This window comes from Neodiprion fabricii, chromosome 4 (genome assembly GCF_021155785.1).
Source record: "Neodiprion fabricii isolate iyNeoFabr1 chromosome 4, iyNeoFabr1.1, whole genome shotgun sequence".
Taxonomy (NCBI): domain Eukaryota; kingdom Metazoa; phylum Arthropoda; class Insecta; order Hymenoptera; family Diprionidae; genus Neodiprion; species Neodiprion fabricii.
Window position 1 is genome coordinate 33842468 of NC_060242.1, and position 17584 is coordinate 33860051.

At 36.9% G+C, this 17584-nt stretch overlaps 3 protein-coding genes across 3 annotated transcripts in view; 2 read left to right on the forward strand and 1 right to left on the reverse strand.

Annotated features, from left to right (window-relative positions):
* The first annotated feature begins 59 nt into the window (after positions 1 to 59).
* On the forward strand, positions 60 to 6465 carry LOC124179555 (YY1-associated factor 2). The gene is made up of 3 exons (XM_046564081.1): positions 60 to 243; positions 1261 to 1743; positions 1970 to 6465. Exons 2-3 carry the CDS (start codon positions 1567 to 1569, stop codon positions 2306 to 2308), a joined length of 516 nt encoding a protein of 171 aa, XP_046420037.1. The 5' UTR covers positions 60 to 243; positions 1261 to 1566; the 3' UTR covers positions 2309 to 6465.
* Positions 6466 to 6894: 429 nt separating this feature from the next.
* LOC124179554 (periodic tryptophan protein 1 homolog) lies at positions 6895 to 10466 on the reverse strand. The gene is made up of 11 exons (XM_046564080.1): positions 10226 to 10466; positions 10073 to 10131; positions 9863 to 10002; positions 9595 to 9780; positions 9353 to 9460; positions 9106 to 9280; positions 8549 to 8707; positions 8359 to 8467; positions 8197 to 8287; positions 7871 to 8107; positions 6895 to 7673 (listed from the first exon to the last, which is right to left on the reverse strand). The coding sequence occupies exons 1-11, from the start codon at positions 10286 to 10288 to the stop codon at positions 7486 to 7488; spliced, it is 1515 nt and encodes a 504-aa protein (XP_046420036.1). The 5' UTR covers positions 10289 to 10466; the 3' UTR covers positions 6895 to 7485.
* A 2023-nt stretch (positions 10467 to 12489) lies between these two features.
* Positions 12490 to 17584, forward strand: part of LOC124180722 — a 34136-nt gene continuing 29041 nt past the window's right edge. The window contains exon 1 of the mRNA XM_046566468.1: positions 12490 to 13351. Within this exon, the coding sequence (XP_046422424.1) occupies positions 13343 to 13351 (9 nt within the window). The 5' untranslated portion in view covers positions 12490 to 13342. The remainder of the gene's footprint in view (positions 13352 to 17584) is intronic.

Genomic DNA, 17584 nt, shown 5'->3' on the forward strand with positions numbered 1-17584 from the left:
AGTCTGGTCATTCTTAGCGGAATATTGACAATTAAGTTGGCAGCGCTGTTTGGTCAAGTTCGGCCGTTCCGCCGTCCAAGTGGTAGCAAAACAGCGCCTTGTAGCGCTTTGGTTGTTTGTCAATATTTTACTTTCTGAATTTTATCCAGCTTTCGGGAGTTCGATAATATCGGATTATTTCCACTGTCGTCGGAGAGTCCTCACCGCCTAGAAACTTGCGGTTTATCTAGGGGCTCTATCGGCGTAAGTAAATTCACGTTTATATTGCGTGCCTGGAGCGAGTTAATTCGACGGTGTGTGTTGTGTACCCAATGCGTATGTGCTCCAGTTCATTGATATTATCGTGTGTCGCACGTACACATGTGCACTTTACGCGTGCATGCATACCTTACCAGAGTTGCATGTGCAATACTTAACACATTTTTGCAACAGTACGCAAGGTCGAGATTTGGATTCCTAGGTGTGCAATCATCATTCATCTCATACCAACCAAATGGATTGTTCACTGATTTTGCCTATAATACCGTATTGTTCTGAATATTAGGCGAGGTTTTTTTTCGTTGTTGACAGCACCCGCCAAAATCGTCCTCGTCTTATACGCAAACCCGTCGTGCGGGTAACTACGAAAAACACTCTGAAATACTGTCTTAGAATTTGGGGTCGGCTTATAGTCTGAACAATTCGGTATCCTTCACATTGTACATTATAAATTTCTTGAGTACCTAGAGTGTAAATAATCTAGAGCGGATGCTGAATACTGAATAGAGAAAAATATTGTGATCCACGTATGGGGTAATTTTTACAGGTTTGACAGATGAGCTCTACATCGTCACTTAGGAATAACCGAAGTTGATTCAGTTCATGACAATACAATCTGAGGCAAGTACTACCTCAAAGGTGTAATGACCAATCGAATATTAGCATATGAAATTCAGGTCAACTGGGAAATGCATCAATTCGTCTGTTTTGACTTCATCATTCCGACCGCCACTGTATGCCAATTTTGTAAAAAATTATTTCTGTCTTCGGATATGAATTTTTTTCTGTACACAACCAGAAATGTAATTTTTTTACTTTCGTAGCATCTGATAAATAACTATTTTAAAAAGAGTCACAGCAGTTCACATATTCTTGTTAGGTATTACCTCGTAACCTCTGTACTGATGGATAATATAACTGATTGTCAGTAAACTAACATTCAAAAATGATTGTCCAATCATTTTGGAATATGCTGATAGAAATTTGCTTGTTTTGTTTCAGTCAAATTTGAAGATTCACAATGATGTTTTGGACAAGGATAATATGGTTCATGGACCAAGGCGGTCATCTTGAGATTGACGAAGACACGAAGTGGCCTACTGTATTATTGAGTTGATGCACCTGAAATACATTTAGTCCTATATCATCGATAGTTTTAAATAAATACAGTCACCCTGGCTCGTTTGAAAATATTTCAAAGACTTACAAGTGTTAATAAAACTGGTTTTAATGAGGCTGAAAGGGTGCAGAAGAGGGCAGGATCTCTTTTGAGAAGGTTCAGCGTAGCACGACTGACTCCGATGAACAATGAACCATTCCGGAAGTGGGAAGCGGCAGGCAAAGGTTTTGGAAGACAGCTATTGGGACTGCAGTGTCTGCACCTTTAGGAATACAGCTGAAGCTTTCAAGTGCCTCATGTGTGACGTCCGCAAAGGAACCTCTACGCGGAAGCCCCGCATCAATCCTCAACTAGTAGCTCAGCAGGTTGGCAATCATTATAACGAAATTTATTCACCTAGAATAAAAACATACAGAAACGATTGTGTAATTGTGTGAATGTATCGATCTGTATGCAGAGTGACTTAAACATTACAAAGTACCAGATAACAGTATTCTGGAGTAAGCAAATATATCATATCCCAATTTTATTTACCATTGTAACATATTGGAATATTTACACAATACGTGAATATACTCTTTTGATTTACAGGTTGCTCAACAACAATACGTACCACCCTTGAAACCAGGTAAAAAAGAGGGTGGAAGCGGTAGTAGCACTACCAGCAGTGGAAAAGACAAGGAACGAAAACTGGATAAACCAAGGCGCAAGAACTGGCATCCGCCTCGCCTCAAGAACATTGACCGGAGTACGGCACAAACTAAAGAAGTCACTGTGAATAATGTTACCGTTGTCATCACTGAATACAAACCAAAAGTAAAGAAGAGCTCCGACCAATCCGGCCTCTCGAGCAGTGCGTCTTCTGAGAATGGAAGTCAGCATGATTCTAATCAGGATTCTAGAAGCCTTGACATAGGAACTGATGCCTAGTTCGTCATTACGACATGTGCATAAATGATTATAATTAATATATATGCTATGCAAAACCACACCATCTGATATCAGCTGCTTTACTTTTATTGAAGTTTGTTATTTCACATCTGTGTGCGAGATAAGCACTATCAATTGCCGTATACCCGCGTAAACTGTTATCCAATTATCCATCTACTGTGGCTTTAGAAATATGTAATTGTCGGATGTTTTGGTTTTCGCGTCATATTTCAGTGTTCTAACGATGGGAAAGTTGGCTGTTACTCGTTGCTCAATCCCGCATCCTTAGCTGGAACATCTTGCATTAAATTGCACATGCGTCATAGTGTCAAGTGATATCACACTGCCAGAGATCCAGTTATCGTTTTACATGCCTTTGAAGTGTTTGAAAAACTATTGTATGAATCTTCAAGGTTAAGAAACTTCCAAATATTTTCCAATTGATTTCTCAAATAATTCGTCTTTTTTTAAAGATCGTGACTTGAGTTATTAAAATATCAAAACTACATATGAATTCATTACAAAAATTTCAGAAATTGGAAGAAAAAAAGTCTTGTACCCCCTTATACTGATTAAGCGCATTGAATCAACGAATAGTGGTTATTTTTTTATGCCAAAAAAAAAAGAAAGAAAACATAAATAATTGCCCAAACGTGTCATAATGCATGATTGTGAAGTCTTTAGATCAAATAATTTTACAGTCACTGTATTATGAAGATTGCTATTGGCGAAATCTCATTCTTGTTACATCGTGTCCATTTCTCGTATTTTGTCAAAATTGCCAAAAGATATTGAGATTAAAAATTCCACACTTACTCTTAATATTGACTAATAACTGGGCTAATGGCATTCATTTCCAGGACTGCAGTGATAACTGCTCATGACAATAGCCTAAAATAGCAAGCTATATTTTATAGATCTTAGACTCAGAGAATCCATCAAAAATGACCATTTGTTGATTGATATTTCTATGTGTAAATACAAGTAAGCAGCGCAAATTCAAAAAACCATAGGAAATTTATCAAATACATAGAGTTACAGAACGTCATAATTAGATGTTACACATATCCCAATATCTGACAGGTACCGTATTGTTCCGAATAAAAGCCGAGGTTTTTTTTTATCGTTGGCAGTACCAGTTGAAATCATACTTTGTTTACACATAGACCTGCCTCACCTGCGGGCAACTGAAAAAAACACCCTGAAATACTGTCTCAGAATGGGGGTCGTCTTATTATATGAGAGGTCGGCTTATACTCGGAACAATACGTTACTTGTGTCTGATACATGACGTATAGATTTCTCAACAACTTACAGTTTCATTATAAAATAATGAACGTGTATATAATTTCTCATATTAGGAGATTAATATGACAAATAAGGTATTGTCATTCAATTATTATAGTAATTATCTTTAGTGCAAATTATTATTTTTTTTTAAAAGCAGATTTTCTCAACATGTTACAAAAGTAACCCTTATGTACTCGTCATATTAAATTTCATTGCATACAATACACCGTTTTTACTTGGAACTGGAAAATTAATTACGTTACAATGCAATCAATTGATGATTATACAACTTCAATGTGTCCACAAAGTACTCAACTACATATCTTTATATTTTCGCATAACATTATTTCAACTATTTGCAATTTGGAATCATCAAGAAAGCTAAGGATGGAAAACGGAGCCTTAAACATCAATTTGTGTACTACCATAGAGATCGTAAGTCATCTGTGATCTGAAATTGTTGTGTATGGTCGGACAGCGACAGCTTTGTTTTTCTTACTGAAACTTTTTGCGAAAAGTGTAGAAAGTATGGATATGAAGAGCAAAGCTGACGGTGGAACACTATAAAAATACGTGAATGTAAATCATTGAGGCTGAAATAGATACAGCTTAGAAGTGTCCTAAAAGTAAAATATTTGGCAATTATCAAATACCAATTGACGAGAAAATAAAAAAATTATGAATATCAAATCAAAACTTATCTGTACTATGGTAGTAGCATGTGACCTGTGTATATCTAGATACTATGTAAACTGTATTAGTAATTATAAAATTACTAATATTTTAGTAACAACAACGGTTATTGGTGTAAAATTAATGGCATAGAATCTCTGTGTACAACTAATCCAACAGCTATTATTCGTTTGTTTTGAAATAACATGAGACTGCCTTACACATCGTTCAATACAATACACATATTAGTTCGATTGAAAACAAACGATTCCATGAAGCTAAGTTGACGTTGAGCAGGGTCAAGATTACTGAAAAATATGAAACTAATCGTTGGCGCCATCGAAATTAAGACTAAATCAGAAGATTCAGGATTATTTAATATCACGAAATACGTGGCAGAACATCTGCTAATAGTCTAACAGATAAGCTTAGCTAGTGCGGCCTGAGTTAAGTTTCGTCTTTTCTAGTAATCTCTTATATTTTATACTTATTACTCAAGCTCTGTGGAGCTTAAAGTTTTACAGATGAAGATGACCACCCCTAAGGTAACTAAAGACATAATCGATCTGTTAGGTTCATGTCGTATACACAGTAAAAGTTAAATTCATGCAATCATCAAATTATTGAAACCTAGCCTCATCGAAATAGGTAGAAATTGAACTGACATTTTTCTTGCCTTAGGCGGGATAACTAATTCGATAATTTCGTCGATACATTTTTTTCACCTCTAATGCGTGATACGTGCCAACATTTCAGTCTATGTATCTCCTACAATACCGCGATTTCCACCAGACCTCATTAGACGGACATTTAAAAAGCATGATATCATTTTTTCATTCGCGACGCTCTACGATATCTTCATTTCATGTATCACAACTTTATGATCTTTCATTTTAGTAAAAATAAAAATCTTTTATTTAGGATCTTGCGTTGCGGTAATCGCTGTCAGTTGGCCTCCACTGTAAATGTGCAAAACCTGCTTCAATAGATCCGTATGGTATCCACGAGGTACACCAACTATGACAGCAAAGTCCATTTTGTAATATGCTTAGGAAAAATATTGTAAATTGAATATAATATCTGTATATGTATATTAGGGTGTCTACAAAAAAAACTATTTCGATTTTTCATGCTCTTACCCCTCAAAACTTGAGGTTTGATAGAAAAAAACATCCTCGCGAAAAGGAAACTCTGTAACTCAAGTAAAGCCGCCGTTTATTGGACGTTTCTAACTATAACAGCCAATTAACGTCTATAACGAACTTTTTGGAAGGAAAAATTCGAGACCATGGGGATTGTGTTTCAAATCGAGAGAAATAAAATTTCATTAAATAAATTTTTTTTCATACCTAATTTTTATTTTTCTATAATTTCTAATTTAAAAAATTACAAAAATTATGAATAGGAATAAGAAAAAAATTAATTCAACGAAATTTTGTTTCGCTTAATTTGAAGAACAATCCCCATGGTCTAAAATATTTTCTTCCAAAAATTTCGTCATAGACGTAAATTGGTTGTTATGATTAAAAGCGTCCAATGAGCGGTGGATTCCTTTCCTCTTCTTCGCGAGGATGTTTTGTTCTATCAAAACTCAAAGTTTTGAGGAGTAGAAGCATGAAAAACTGATATTGGTTTCTTTTGAGACACTCTAATGTATATATACAAACGTACATATATGTATATATATGTACATTAGGGTGTTTCAAAATAAAAGAAAATTCGATTTTCCAACGGGCCACACTTGAAATAGTTAGTTTAGGTAGAAAGAAAAATTCTGGCGAAAGATGAGCATTGTCGGTTGAGTGGAAGATCGTGCACATTTGTTTTTTAATCTTTTTTTCCTTTTTATCGAATTTATGATGGATAATTATTAGTAAAATTTTTTTTTCATGTTTACAGCTGCCAGCGGATCAGTTTGTGTCTTAAATAAGATGCTCCTGGAACTCTTTAGTTGATATTTAAGAGGGACGTCTAACGGGTTTTCTGATTATTATTCAATTAAAATACACGAAAAACATTTTCTCACTCAGATTTCAATATTTTATTCAATATTTACACATTTCCCATTACAATGGGTCCCTATTAAATATCAACTAAAGAGTTCCAGGAGCATCTTATTTAAGACACAAACTGATCCGCTGGCAGCTATAAACACGAAAAAAAATTTTACTAACTATTATCCATCATAAATTCGATAAAAAGGAAAAAAAGATTAAAAAACAAATGTGCCCGATCTTCCACTCAACCGACAATGCTCATCTTTCGCCAGAATTTTTGTTTCTACCTAAACTAACTATTTCAGGTGTGGCCCGTTGGAAAATCGAATTTTTTTTATTTTGAAACACCCTAATGTACATATATATATGTACGTTTGTGTGTGTGTATGTATATATATATATATATATATATATATATATATATATATATATATATATATATGTATGTATGCACATATATTATATGTATACATTATATGGTTAATTATAATGTAAACTTGGATATAGGTATCTATATCAGTTAAGTAGCGTATAGTGTATTATTTATCAATTTCACTTTAGTTTTGGGTGGAATCTTAGTAGAGCAATGTTGAAATATTCCGAGTTATTATATCAATTTTTGCTCAATTCTATACATATTTCCACGAATGAAAGTTACAGTGCAAAATTTTCGTTCCACAGCCGATTTATTACAACAAAATTGAGTTCACAATTATTGTATACTGAATACATGTAACCTGTTGATTTTAAATGTAAATAATCTAATAAAATTGAATTATTCGAAAAAATTGAGATTACGTACATACATATATTGTCCAACCATATCTTTTGTTACCAGACCAATGAAATAGTGTTTTAAAAAATTTATACTCACGTTTACATGATATATTTACGATGTTGAAGAAATGGCACAGTGACACATGGCGAAGTAGGTATAATTATATTCGTTCTAATGATATATATCTTCTTAAATATATTCTTTTTAAAAATACAATTAACAGGCAGCTTTCTATGCTGCTATTTCAACTGTTTTGTAATAGAAATGTTTCAACAGTAAATCGTACATTTTGCATCAATTTTATACAGTATAAAATCACAGGAGTCTATATTTATGAATACGTGTTCGATATAGTTTCCCAAAGAAAAACGTACATTTTGACTGCAACGACAGGTGAAAAATATACAGGACTTAATATGTTATATTCTTTCTGAAACTTATTATTTTTTATTTCGTTTCTTTTTTTTACTAAGACTGTTAGTTGAAACTGAACCCAAAGCCATTGAATTCATTTCGTCAGTGACGTCCATTACCTCAGCTGTATTGCTCTTCAGTTTTACATCAACTTCGGGAGGATTCTCTTCGCATACTATTTTTTTCATTGGTCTATTTGAAAACCTTTCTGAAACTGGAAGTCCATGAAATATACATTAAACGGTGTTTCAATGATAAATCAGACTGGTGAATACGTATTCTGCATATTGGGCATGACAATAAAATCGATTTGCAAAACAACTCGGATGCAAACACGTCATTGGTAATCTGGTGAGTATTATATTTTACCATCGAAATAGCGAAAAAGAAATCATAACCACGCCAACTCACCTGAGGTGCTCTCTAGTAGATCAAATAGTTTGAAATTGTGGGATTTATTATCGCCTCCTGCGGCAAACATAAATGGACTATTTGGGCTCGTTTCCAAACATTGTAGTGCTCCTAGGTTTGTCTTTGTTTCCCATACAAGCTCTGGTGTTTTATTATCGACTGCGTCCCACACTTTGACATAGCTATCAGTTGAACAGCTGACTAAAAGTCCTGGACAAGAAGTACTAAGAGAAAGACCTGGAATAAAAATAAGTTTACATACAAAGAGGCCGAAAATTTATGAACCAATGGATTGCTAAATGTTTTGGGCGAACTGTGGAAAATACCTGTTACTTCCTTTTCGTGTGCAGAGAGTAGCCACAATGGTTTCTCGTTTCTGATGTCAATATAGTGAATGTTTCCATTATCTGTGCTTATCTGCGCAGAAGAAAATAAAATGACACAATGATCTCTTTGATCTAGAATTTTCTTCAAATTTCGTCACTTACAAAACAATAATTGGGGTCAAAATGGTTCCATAAAACCCTTTCTACCTCACCGGCGCACTCCCATAGTTTAAAATTATTTTCAGTTCGACAATCAAATAGCCTTGCATTTCTGAAATCAAATGAGTCATAAAATCATTTTATGTTTCGCTTCGTTTTTACAATTAAGCTTAAGCTTGAAGCAGAAACATACTTATCTCCACAGCCTGTTAGCAGATGCTGAGCTTCACTAGGATGCCATTTGATTGCTTGCACTTTTTCATTAAAGGTATTCAATTTAGTTACAGGTGTTCCGTTATCCAAATCCCATAAAAGAACAGTTTGATCTACTGAACCACTTGCCAATACATGTCTATAAGGTAAAATGAGCATGAATGAACATCAAAGGATTAGAAATTGTCAACTTGTCGACTGAGAAAATACTGAAAAGTATTTCAGTAAAATAATTGAGGAGTCTTTTGTAATGCAAGTTCACAAGGTTGATATTGGTACAATTATAAATTACGTATATTGATGAATCATCTGAAACTAGTAGTTTGTGATCCAGAAATTCTTGTTATGCTACAACGTAAACAAGTAACGTGATGTTGGTTATTTTGCATTTTATTTCTTTTCGAATCCATTTTTTTAGGAGTTCGGCTGATACTTGAAATAATAGATTTACCAAGTCAAGGGCGGAGAAACTTCAAACATGCTAATGAATGTTTTTCATAACTTATTACAGAGGTTAATCAATCAGCATTTACTAACGTGTAATTACAATTCCACGCTACATCTAGAACAGCATCTCTGTGTCCAACTCTTTTCTGCTTTCTCTTCTTACTCGGTTTAGAACCGAGTTTAAATACTGGTTCTAAACAGTCCACTAGATCCAAGTCCCAAACCTCGATAATGGGTGTCATGTTGCCAATAGCACAAAAATTACCTAGAAAATTATATTTCAAATATGAATGTTAATATACGAATGCATTTTCAATCCTAAAACAGTTTTTCTTACCCGGCTTTGCATCGCTGGGGTCAAAATTAAGCCATTCTAAACACAGTGGAAATGATGGTAGTAGAATATCATGGTGACAATAAAAGGATCCCTCTGCTTCATTGTACACTGGAAATGAAAAGTAGGTAAATGAAGCAACATTTAGAGGTAATATCAACTCTCATGCATAGAACATATTTTCTTTGGAATTGCTGGCAGGGCTTACTGCGCATGATACATAAGATACAATATTTATAACGCACCAAACACTTCCAGAATACTAGCATCTCCTTCAACATGTCCCATCACAACAAGATTATCGTCAGGCTTGATAATATCGTCTTCTTTTTCAGAGTCCTCGTCACCACTATCTGGTATTGTAATATACGGATCTGTTCCATCTTCGTTTATGACCGCTAATCCTCCGATATTGCAGTGTATGTTACCTCCTAATTAAAGAGTATACAATAAGTGAATTTTGTGTTTCAACGTAGGGACGAAAATAAGGTACAGAAATGTGACATCATCTACCTTCTTCGTCGTACTTGTCAAAGTGATACTCGTCATCCTCCATAGCTTCACCATCGCCAGTGATTTTTTCGTTCTTTGTCCCGTTCTTTTTGGAGTTTGTTGATTCTTCGTCAGAATCATCTGTACCATTTTCGACATCTCTAAAATTTATTGAATTTGCATAAATTCTTGTAACAAAGAGATTGTAGGAAAACTAAAAGGTAAACTCACCGTAGATCTGACTGAGTTTGGTTGATGATTTGCTCCAATTCTTGAGGAGTAAGTTGCACCTGAGACACGAAAGCATTTCGTCAATTATCCAGCACAAATCAATTATTCGATTTCCACATTGTCGCTACTTGCAACGCAACGTGATAACCTAACCTTATCAGGATTCGCCGCTGCAACTCCCCTCTTTACCCATGTAACGCACGGTATAAAATTCATTGTTATTTATTGTTGGCGTTCTGTTGTTTTCGTAGTTGTTACGTTAGTTTTCGAAATCAAAAAAAACAGTCTTCAAGCAATTTTGGGTACCGATAACACGTGCGATGCCGCACGAGGCAGCATTTGATTTTGATGTCAGACACGCGTTCAAACTCCAAAGATATCTGTTTGCTACTCATTTGCTAGTCATGTTGGCAACTATGTCTTATCGAGGTACAGTTTCAGGCCGTGTGAGCAGGTGTGAGCTCTCTGGTGTGAGAACCAATGGAGAACGTGGGAAATTTGAGTTTGCCACCTTGGTTGGCAACAATTTCGGAACCTGCGTAGTTGGAACGGTTGAAGGTTGGTAGGATTATCATTTTTTTCAAAAAAATTGTTTGCACTCCGAATAACAGCAAGTCGAATATTATGAGTTTATATGATTATTATATTGAGAAATTATATAATTATATAATTTAATCGAGGTCTTTTAACTGCTAGTTTTATAAATTTTTTACGTCCGCCAAGAGAAACGATCGCGGCGTTTGATGATTGGTATACATTTCAGATATGTGTAAAATTGCAGTATTTTTGAAGATCTGGCCACGGATTGTGTCTTTCTCGATCTCAATCGTACGCAAAATTGAGACTCAAATATCCCTACGACAGGCGTTAGAATTTGATAAAATCTGAGGCTTGTAGTACTGTAACAATTAACAAACGAATCGAAAAGTCAACCATTTTGTACTTTTGTTGTTCTAGCTACCCATGCATACTAGCCAAAATCGATGTGCTCGTGGCATGAAAAAATCCGGCAGAAATTACCTTAATTACATTGGGATACATTAGAAAATATCGAACGTACAAAGGTAAGTATACGAAATTAAACGCTGAGACTAATGTACCCATGTTAAATTATATATCGGGGTTTAACAACGTGAATATTGCATATGATTACCGGATTTCAATGTTCTTTTTGAGTTAGAATTCATTTTATGCGTGTACGAAATGCGACCGAGTGGATATGATAGTATGTTCAGTTGCCTGTCGCCAAGAGATCGATTGACACAGGCTGTAAATGTCAGGTAACGCACAGAGTGAAAATATTATATGTTTCATAGCCTTGAATAGAAAAAATTGAATCCACGCGTGCGAAATAATGGAAATGAATGTCCTGAGATGAAAATTGTGATTCATTTCTCTGATGATCAATATATCGTCTTTGAAACCATTGAAGTTTTATACGTATATACATATGAACTGTTCACATGATTTATTGAAATTTTCATAACGAAGCTATTTTGGCAGCCTTAATCTACCTAAACACATTACGAAGATTGTACCCTGCAGAGTTGCTGGTAACGGTCTTACAGCCATATAGTTATACAAATTGACTATAACTACGTATACTGTATGGGCGAGAATCTAATTGTAAGAGGGTTGATTTTGACAAGTTAATCGTACCGAAAATTGTATCGCACCGTTGATGTACAACTAACGTCTTTACGGTTCCTGTAGTAGGAATTTGCTTTAAATTGCAACCGTGATTCGATTTCGTCACGCTAACACCTTATACTTCCTCTAATTTAAAACGTACTTCGCAACCATCGTCTGAGTCTCGGGGTATTTACAATGATTAAACGGGAATTTTTTAAATAATTTTGCAAGCCTGCAATTATACATATGTATATAATGTAAATATATATATATTATTTTGATTTCATTCACAACTGTTACTGCGAAAAGAATGCGAGCATCTCTAAGCAGCGCACTCACTTAGATCGATTTACTGACGCAGGTAAAAAATTATTCAAGACTTTTATTCATTACTCATCTACAGTTATGAAGGTTCCGCGATGTATAACCTAATTAAATTTGATCGATGATGGTCCGATAATTATTTGCCTCAAAAATTCTAACGAACCTCGACGAATATATGAATATATTTTTGTGAAACATCAATGAAGTTTAGCTAGGAAGAAGAACAGAGACGAACGTTGACGCGCATGCGTAATGTAAAGTTACAACAAACTTGACTTTGGCCTCGGCTTGGTTCTCTGGTTTTAGTGAATGAAAAATTTCAAGTGCAGCCCGGGGTACCCGGGGGAGACAATGTGTGGAATTTCATACCTGTAGCTTATTCGTGTATCGCCCCATTCATGCGCGTTTCTTACCCTTCGTCAGTACTGGCTGGTCGGTCGTTCGGGTCGGTCGTAGGTCGCGCTTTGCCTTGTTGCTCGACTCGTCACGTGAATGAAAACAGTAAACTACGAACTGTTTCAATTACTTACCAGAGTACACTGCAAAGTTCCAAGCATACAACGGTACAACGTGTTCACAAGTGTAAAATTATTGATCCCACCGTTACAGCCTTGCATTTCACGACACATCATTTCAGTGAGTGAGTGAAAAAGTGTTGATTGAAAAACAGAGACTGATCAAATTCGACGCTTCTCTTGTGTATTATTATCATTATTATTACTACTACTATTATTATTTCGTTTTCAACTCGTTGGAATGAAGTCGATAATCATTAGTGGAGTTTAATCAGATTAGGTAATTTAGTTTCGGGAAATTGTTGCCTCCAAACATTTTCCCACTTCAAACGATATGAATTTCGTACATCAAATGTAGTCCATTATACGAAGAGCTGCTGCAAGCAGTAATCTATCATTGTCACTCCTGCCGTACTCTAATATAGTTATGATCTGTGACACGCATAGCGAACTTTGGTGGACATTCAATATTGAGCTTTTTCATATGGGGTGCAGGCTTATTATCAATTGACAACTGTTGAATCGCTTCACGGATTATTCGTACAAGGACGGCCTGCTTCAGTTCTCTTTCTCCCTCTTGGGGTGTTGGAAAAATTAGGTTGCAACCTCGATACCACCTGCAGTGAATGTGTGAACACGATTAAAGATTGCGGTGGAAATGTACTTCTGGTTGTGAGTTGGTTTCGAAGCTTTTTACCCGTCGCCGGATACAAGATATTGGACTGCGAGCTCTCTGCTCGTTTGCACCCATATTTTTGCCTGGGTATGGAAGATTTTGGCCGGTAGCATCTTCCGTCCAATGCAACACGTGAGTCTTGCGATACTTACTATGATACTGATTTTTTAATTAAGCCACTTCTTACGCGTTATTTTATTTATCACCTTAGTTCTTGACAAATCCTGCCCACTATTCTTAAACGTGAGGTACGTACAGGGGCTTTTTATTTACGCGTATGCTTTATATGAATATCAGATATCACATTGTAAAATTATCGTAATGGAATATGTCAGGAAACACCGTTTGAAACAGGGTTTACCACTTGTCGAGGCTTTCGAAGGGAATCCCTACCGAGAGAATGCTAGAAGTGGAATTCCATCTTTGATAAATTGAAATTCCAGTACCAACACTGCTTTGCACTTAGGTTGAGTATGTCTTACTATAATTACACGTATGGAACCTGAGTATCTGCACGAATTTTCCCTTTCTCTCTCCGAACGATCTTATACCGGAACGTGATATACCCATTAATTCGATTCTGTGACGATATTCTGGATCCTTGCCCTCCGGTGTTCGCAATGAAATTAACAGTCGAGCCTTTCAAACTGCCCCTGCCTTGTAACGTGTTCCCATTGTGACGACAGAGCTACAGTGAGACGCCGTCCGGTCAATGGGTGCAAGGGAAATCTGTTTCCCCGTTGTAGGGTTATTTGCATCACCATTCGTCCATTAGTTAACAATTTAATTATTAGCCAGGGTGACCCGCTGCTGCAGGCAGCTTCAGGGTGTACGGTGTCATGTCGTTCGAGAGGAACTTTCCATCAACTATCAAAATACCTTGTCACATCGTCCAGGTTTGTCACGTGAAGCTTCTTGTTTTCCATCATTCGTAAAATTCTATGCGAAAAGGGCTATTCTTTCCTCAATATACCGCATGTACGTACCTGGTGTAAATTTTACGCATTTCCTGGATAGTGAGTTATATTATTTCTTTTCCGTTTATTCTCTCGACGGTAAAGAAAAATGCGGGTATATTTCATCACGTGCGCCCACAGAAGTTTCGGTCGTTAGAAAAATGTTGAACGTTTTCGCACGATCTCGTTTCATATCTACACAATACGTAATTTGCCAGGGGTTAAACGAGATCCTACGAGGGGAGAAAGAAATTTTTATTAATAATCATCCTTTCTCATTTTTACAAAGTTTTTTATCGAAATTATTCAAATGACACAGAAATGAATAACGAAAAACACTGCGCAGCATGTTCGACGTTATAGTGGAAATGTTTCGCAAAGTAATGAAAACAACAAAAAAAAAGTGCGACAAAGGTTGAACTTAATTGTGCGCTGCCAGGCAAAGGGCTGAGCTGGGGCTAGCTATATATTGGTCCTGATACACCTAGCTCACGTTCCCATTATCGGCCATCATTCCGCGTTTCCCTTGCGAAGCCCTGCTATCAAGTGAAGGCCAGCGTAAGTCTCTTGTAAAGGGCATTTCCATTAGCAGCATATACTGGAGCGGGAGCTTGGTGTGACTAATTTACGAGTCACGGATGCAATCGAAAGGAAATATATACACCTGTATGCGTGTGTATGCCGAGGCTGATTTAACAAATAAAGCTACCCGCTCACGTTTCCTATCTGCTGGGGTTTTTACTTATTCTGACTTGAAAGAAATTTCCCACCGTTGCGCCGGGGTGTTCGTATCCCATCGAATTTCCGATTATCGTACCGAACATTGAATAATAATGCCATGTGAATTTGTCACGTCATCATTTCAGTTTCGCATTTTAACAATAAGACTTGGGTAGATAGTTGCGATGCATACTTACGATTCACCATTAGATGTGATTCTGTAATTGGACTGGCTCAACCGCGAAACCTCCTTGCAAACTGTTTTACCTTTCCACAGTTTGCCGTGCCCACGATTCGTATAAATGATATTCACAGAATCTACGGTTGCGAAGAATTTTGATGGATGGTGGACCATCCCGCCTTTGCATCTTTTATACATACGTATTTCACGTGAGGAAAATTTCTCGAGCTGCGTTAAGTGGATGAACACTTTGAATTGGATTCCTTGCCTAGATTAAGATCAGCGTACAGTAGGATAACACGCCTGTAACAGTATGCCTGTAAACAGATGTTTGCTGTAAGTTAACTTGTTCTACCTGCTCACGTATTAGCACGTCTATACGTACGCTTAACTGTAAATATACATATATGCCGGCTGGTGCTGGTTGAAACAAGAGGCTTACAGTTGCTTTGATATTCTACCTGTGTGGTACATAATTAGGCGGGTGATAAGGGTTCGCAATAAATCGTCGCAGGCATGCACCTTTCGTGGATGTGGGCGAGGCCATGGCCTGAAAGCTTGGCTTTCGAAAGATTTAGTGGCGTTTGCGGATTATAGCGGAAGAGGAAGTAGTGGGATTATTGCGGCATGATTTTATCCAGACGATCGGAGATACGCGTAAGCTGGCAGCCAATTTTTTCGCGATCAAATGTAACAACTACTCAAGTCGTATCTCACTAAAACGGACCGCCCCGAAAATTGGTGAGGCACACCATGCCTTGAGGCACCTTCGCATCCTTGGACGGCTTTTTGGAAACAAAGCTTACAGGGTTGACCCAGATAACAAAATGTATGGTCACGGAATCCCGAGTATTTCATCACGTCGCGAAGATTCAATTGTGCACTTCGCACGCACTTCTATTTGAAGCAAATATTATATTATCGAATACAATTTCAAATGTTGGTTTTATACTTCGTGCCCAGCAGTTGTTTGGCGATGGGGGGTTGAACGTATTTTATTTACTTCCAAAATGTAGCCCATATGTAAAACGAAGCTGTACTCTGTACGTCTGCCCGGCGAATGTATGTATAAAACCTACTGTGCGCGTAGGTTGTTCGGTATCTTTGGTAAAAAATATCGAGAAAATTTTAAACGACAACATATCGAAATATCAACCTTGGGTAAACAGGCAGGATGAATCGTCTGACATGTAACATTGATATCTTTATTCAACGATGCGGCAAATATTCTGAATCGAGTATGATTTTGCTTAAGAAAAGAAAAAAGTCAATAATCGAATGACAGGAAAAAAGAGAAAACCAATTGTGATCGGAACGACGATTTGGGCTATCGGGTGAAATGTCATTTATCTGTATTAAGAATAAAAAAATTTCTCTCGCTACATTAGGTCTCTATATCTTCTGAAGTCGGTACAATTTTCTTGTGTATGTGTCGAATAAATTTACGTCGATGACTACTGACACACCTTCCTACATCGATGGCGTGGCAACAGTTGTGTTTTCAAACCGTCCACTTGGTGAAATTCGGTCATATCATTTCTCACATCGACTTTATACAAGCCTGGATAAACCCCGTGGTTATTAGGTGTTACCGAGTTGATTAGGTGACGTGACTGTAGCCTGCTTACAAGTTGTGAATAATAATCGAATCTAGCTGCGAAATTACAACTGATATCAATCTGATCTAATAATATTATAATGGTAAGGAAATTCCCGGTTCACATGCCACCACGACGGTGTGATACGAAGTTAGACGAAGAAGCGAATGTCTTTCATCACAATGATGAATATTTCGACCGGTACTTATTCACGTTCACTACGGTAGGCTTGTGAGACAATGAGGAAAAATTGTAGCCGACCGTTGCCGGTATAACAGGGTTTGAAAATGAAATTTTAAGTCGACGTCGAAACCGCTCTTTTACCTCGCAGCTACCCGGCCTGGGGGCTTGTTGGCTCACTATTGTTTTTTCGGAGAATGCCAAAGTGTTCGAAAACCATAACCACCGAAAACAGCCTTCGGCCTATCCAGTATATCTACGCACAGGTTCCGACTGTGATTATCTCGACACGCAAGCTCCCTCGCAAAGAACTTTGCAACCCGTGCTTCCTGCCGTTCTTTACAATCGATGGAATAAAAGAAAATTCAAGCTGCAATAGTTAGCGCGAAGTATCAGTCTTGAATGACCATAAGATTTCCAGTGCATGTTGTCGAAGACTGGAAACAAGTCTAAAGTTGGAGTGACACGGCAGCTTGACGAAATTGACGCGTAAAAATGTTATAGGTATAATTTCGAGCGGAAAAAAAAGATTCATTATTTTTGCCGAGAAAACTAATTCGTCGAAGAGCCTACACTGGTCACTTGATCTCGCAGGTCGTATTGTTTGTCGAAAATGTGTTGCCTTGAAGATGGAAAAGCATCGGTACTCCACGCTGTTTGTTGTTTTGTTAACTCGGGTCTTTTTTAGAAACAATGGCAAGGTGTCGGAATTCTTTCAACCGTGCCTCAC

Excerpts from the sequence above, each read along its gene's own strand:
- LOC124179554 (XM_046564080.1), bottom strand. The coding sequence starts at position 10,288 with ATGAATTTTATACCGTGCGTTACATGGGTAAAGAGGGGAGTTGCAGCG. Across the intron at positions 9,281-9,352 it reads CCCCAGCGATGCAAAGCCGG|GTAATTTTTGTGCTATTGGC; the intron begins GTAAGAAAAACT and ends ATAATTTTCTAG. Across the intron at positions 8,288-8,358 it reads TTGACCCCAATTATTGTTTT|ATAAGCACAGATAATGGAAA; the intron begins GTAAGTGACGAA and ends TCTTCTGCGCAG.
- LOC124179555 (XM_046564081.1), top strand. The coding sequence starts at position 1,567 with ATGAACCATTCCGGAAGTGGGAAGCGGCAGGCAAAGGTTTTGGAAGAC. Across the intron at positions 1,744-1,969 it reads CTCAACTAGTAGCTCAGCAG|GTTGCTCAACAACAATACGT; the intron begins GTTGGCAATCAT and ends TTTGATTTACAG.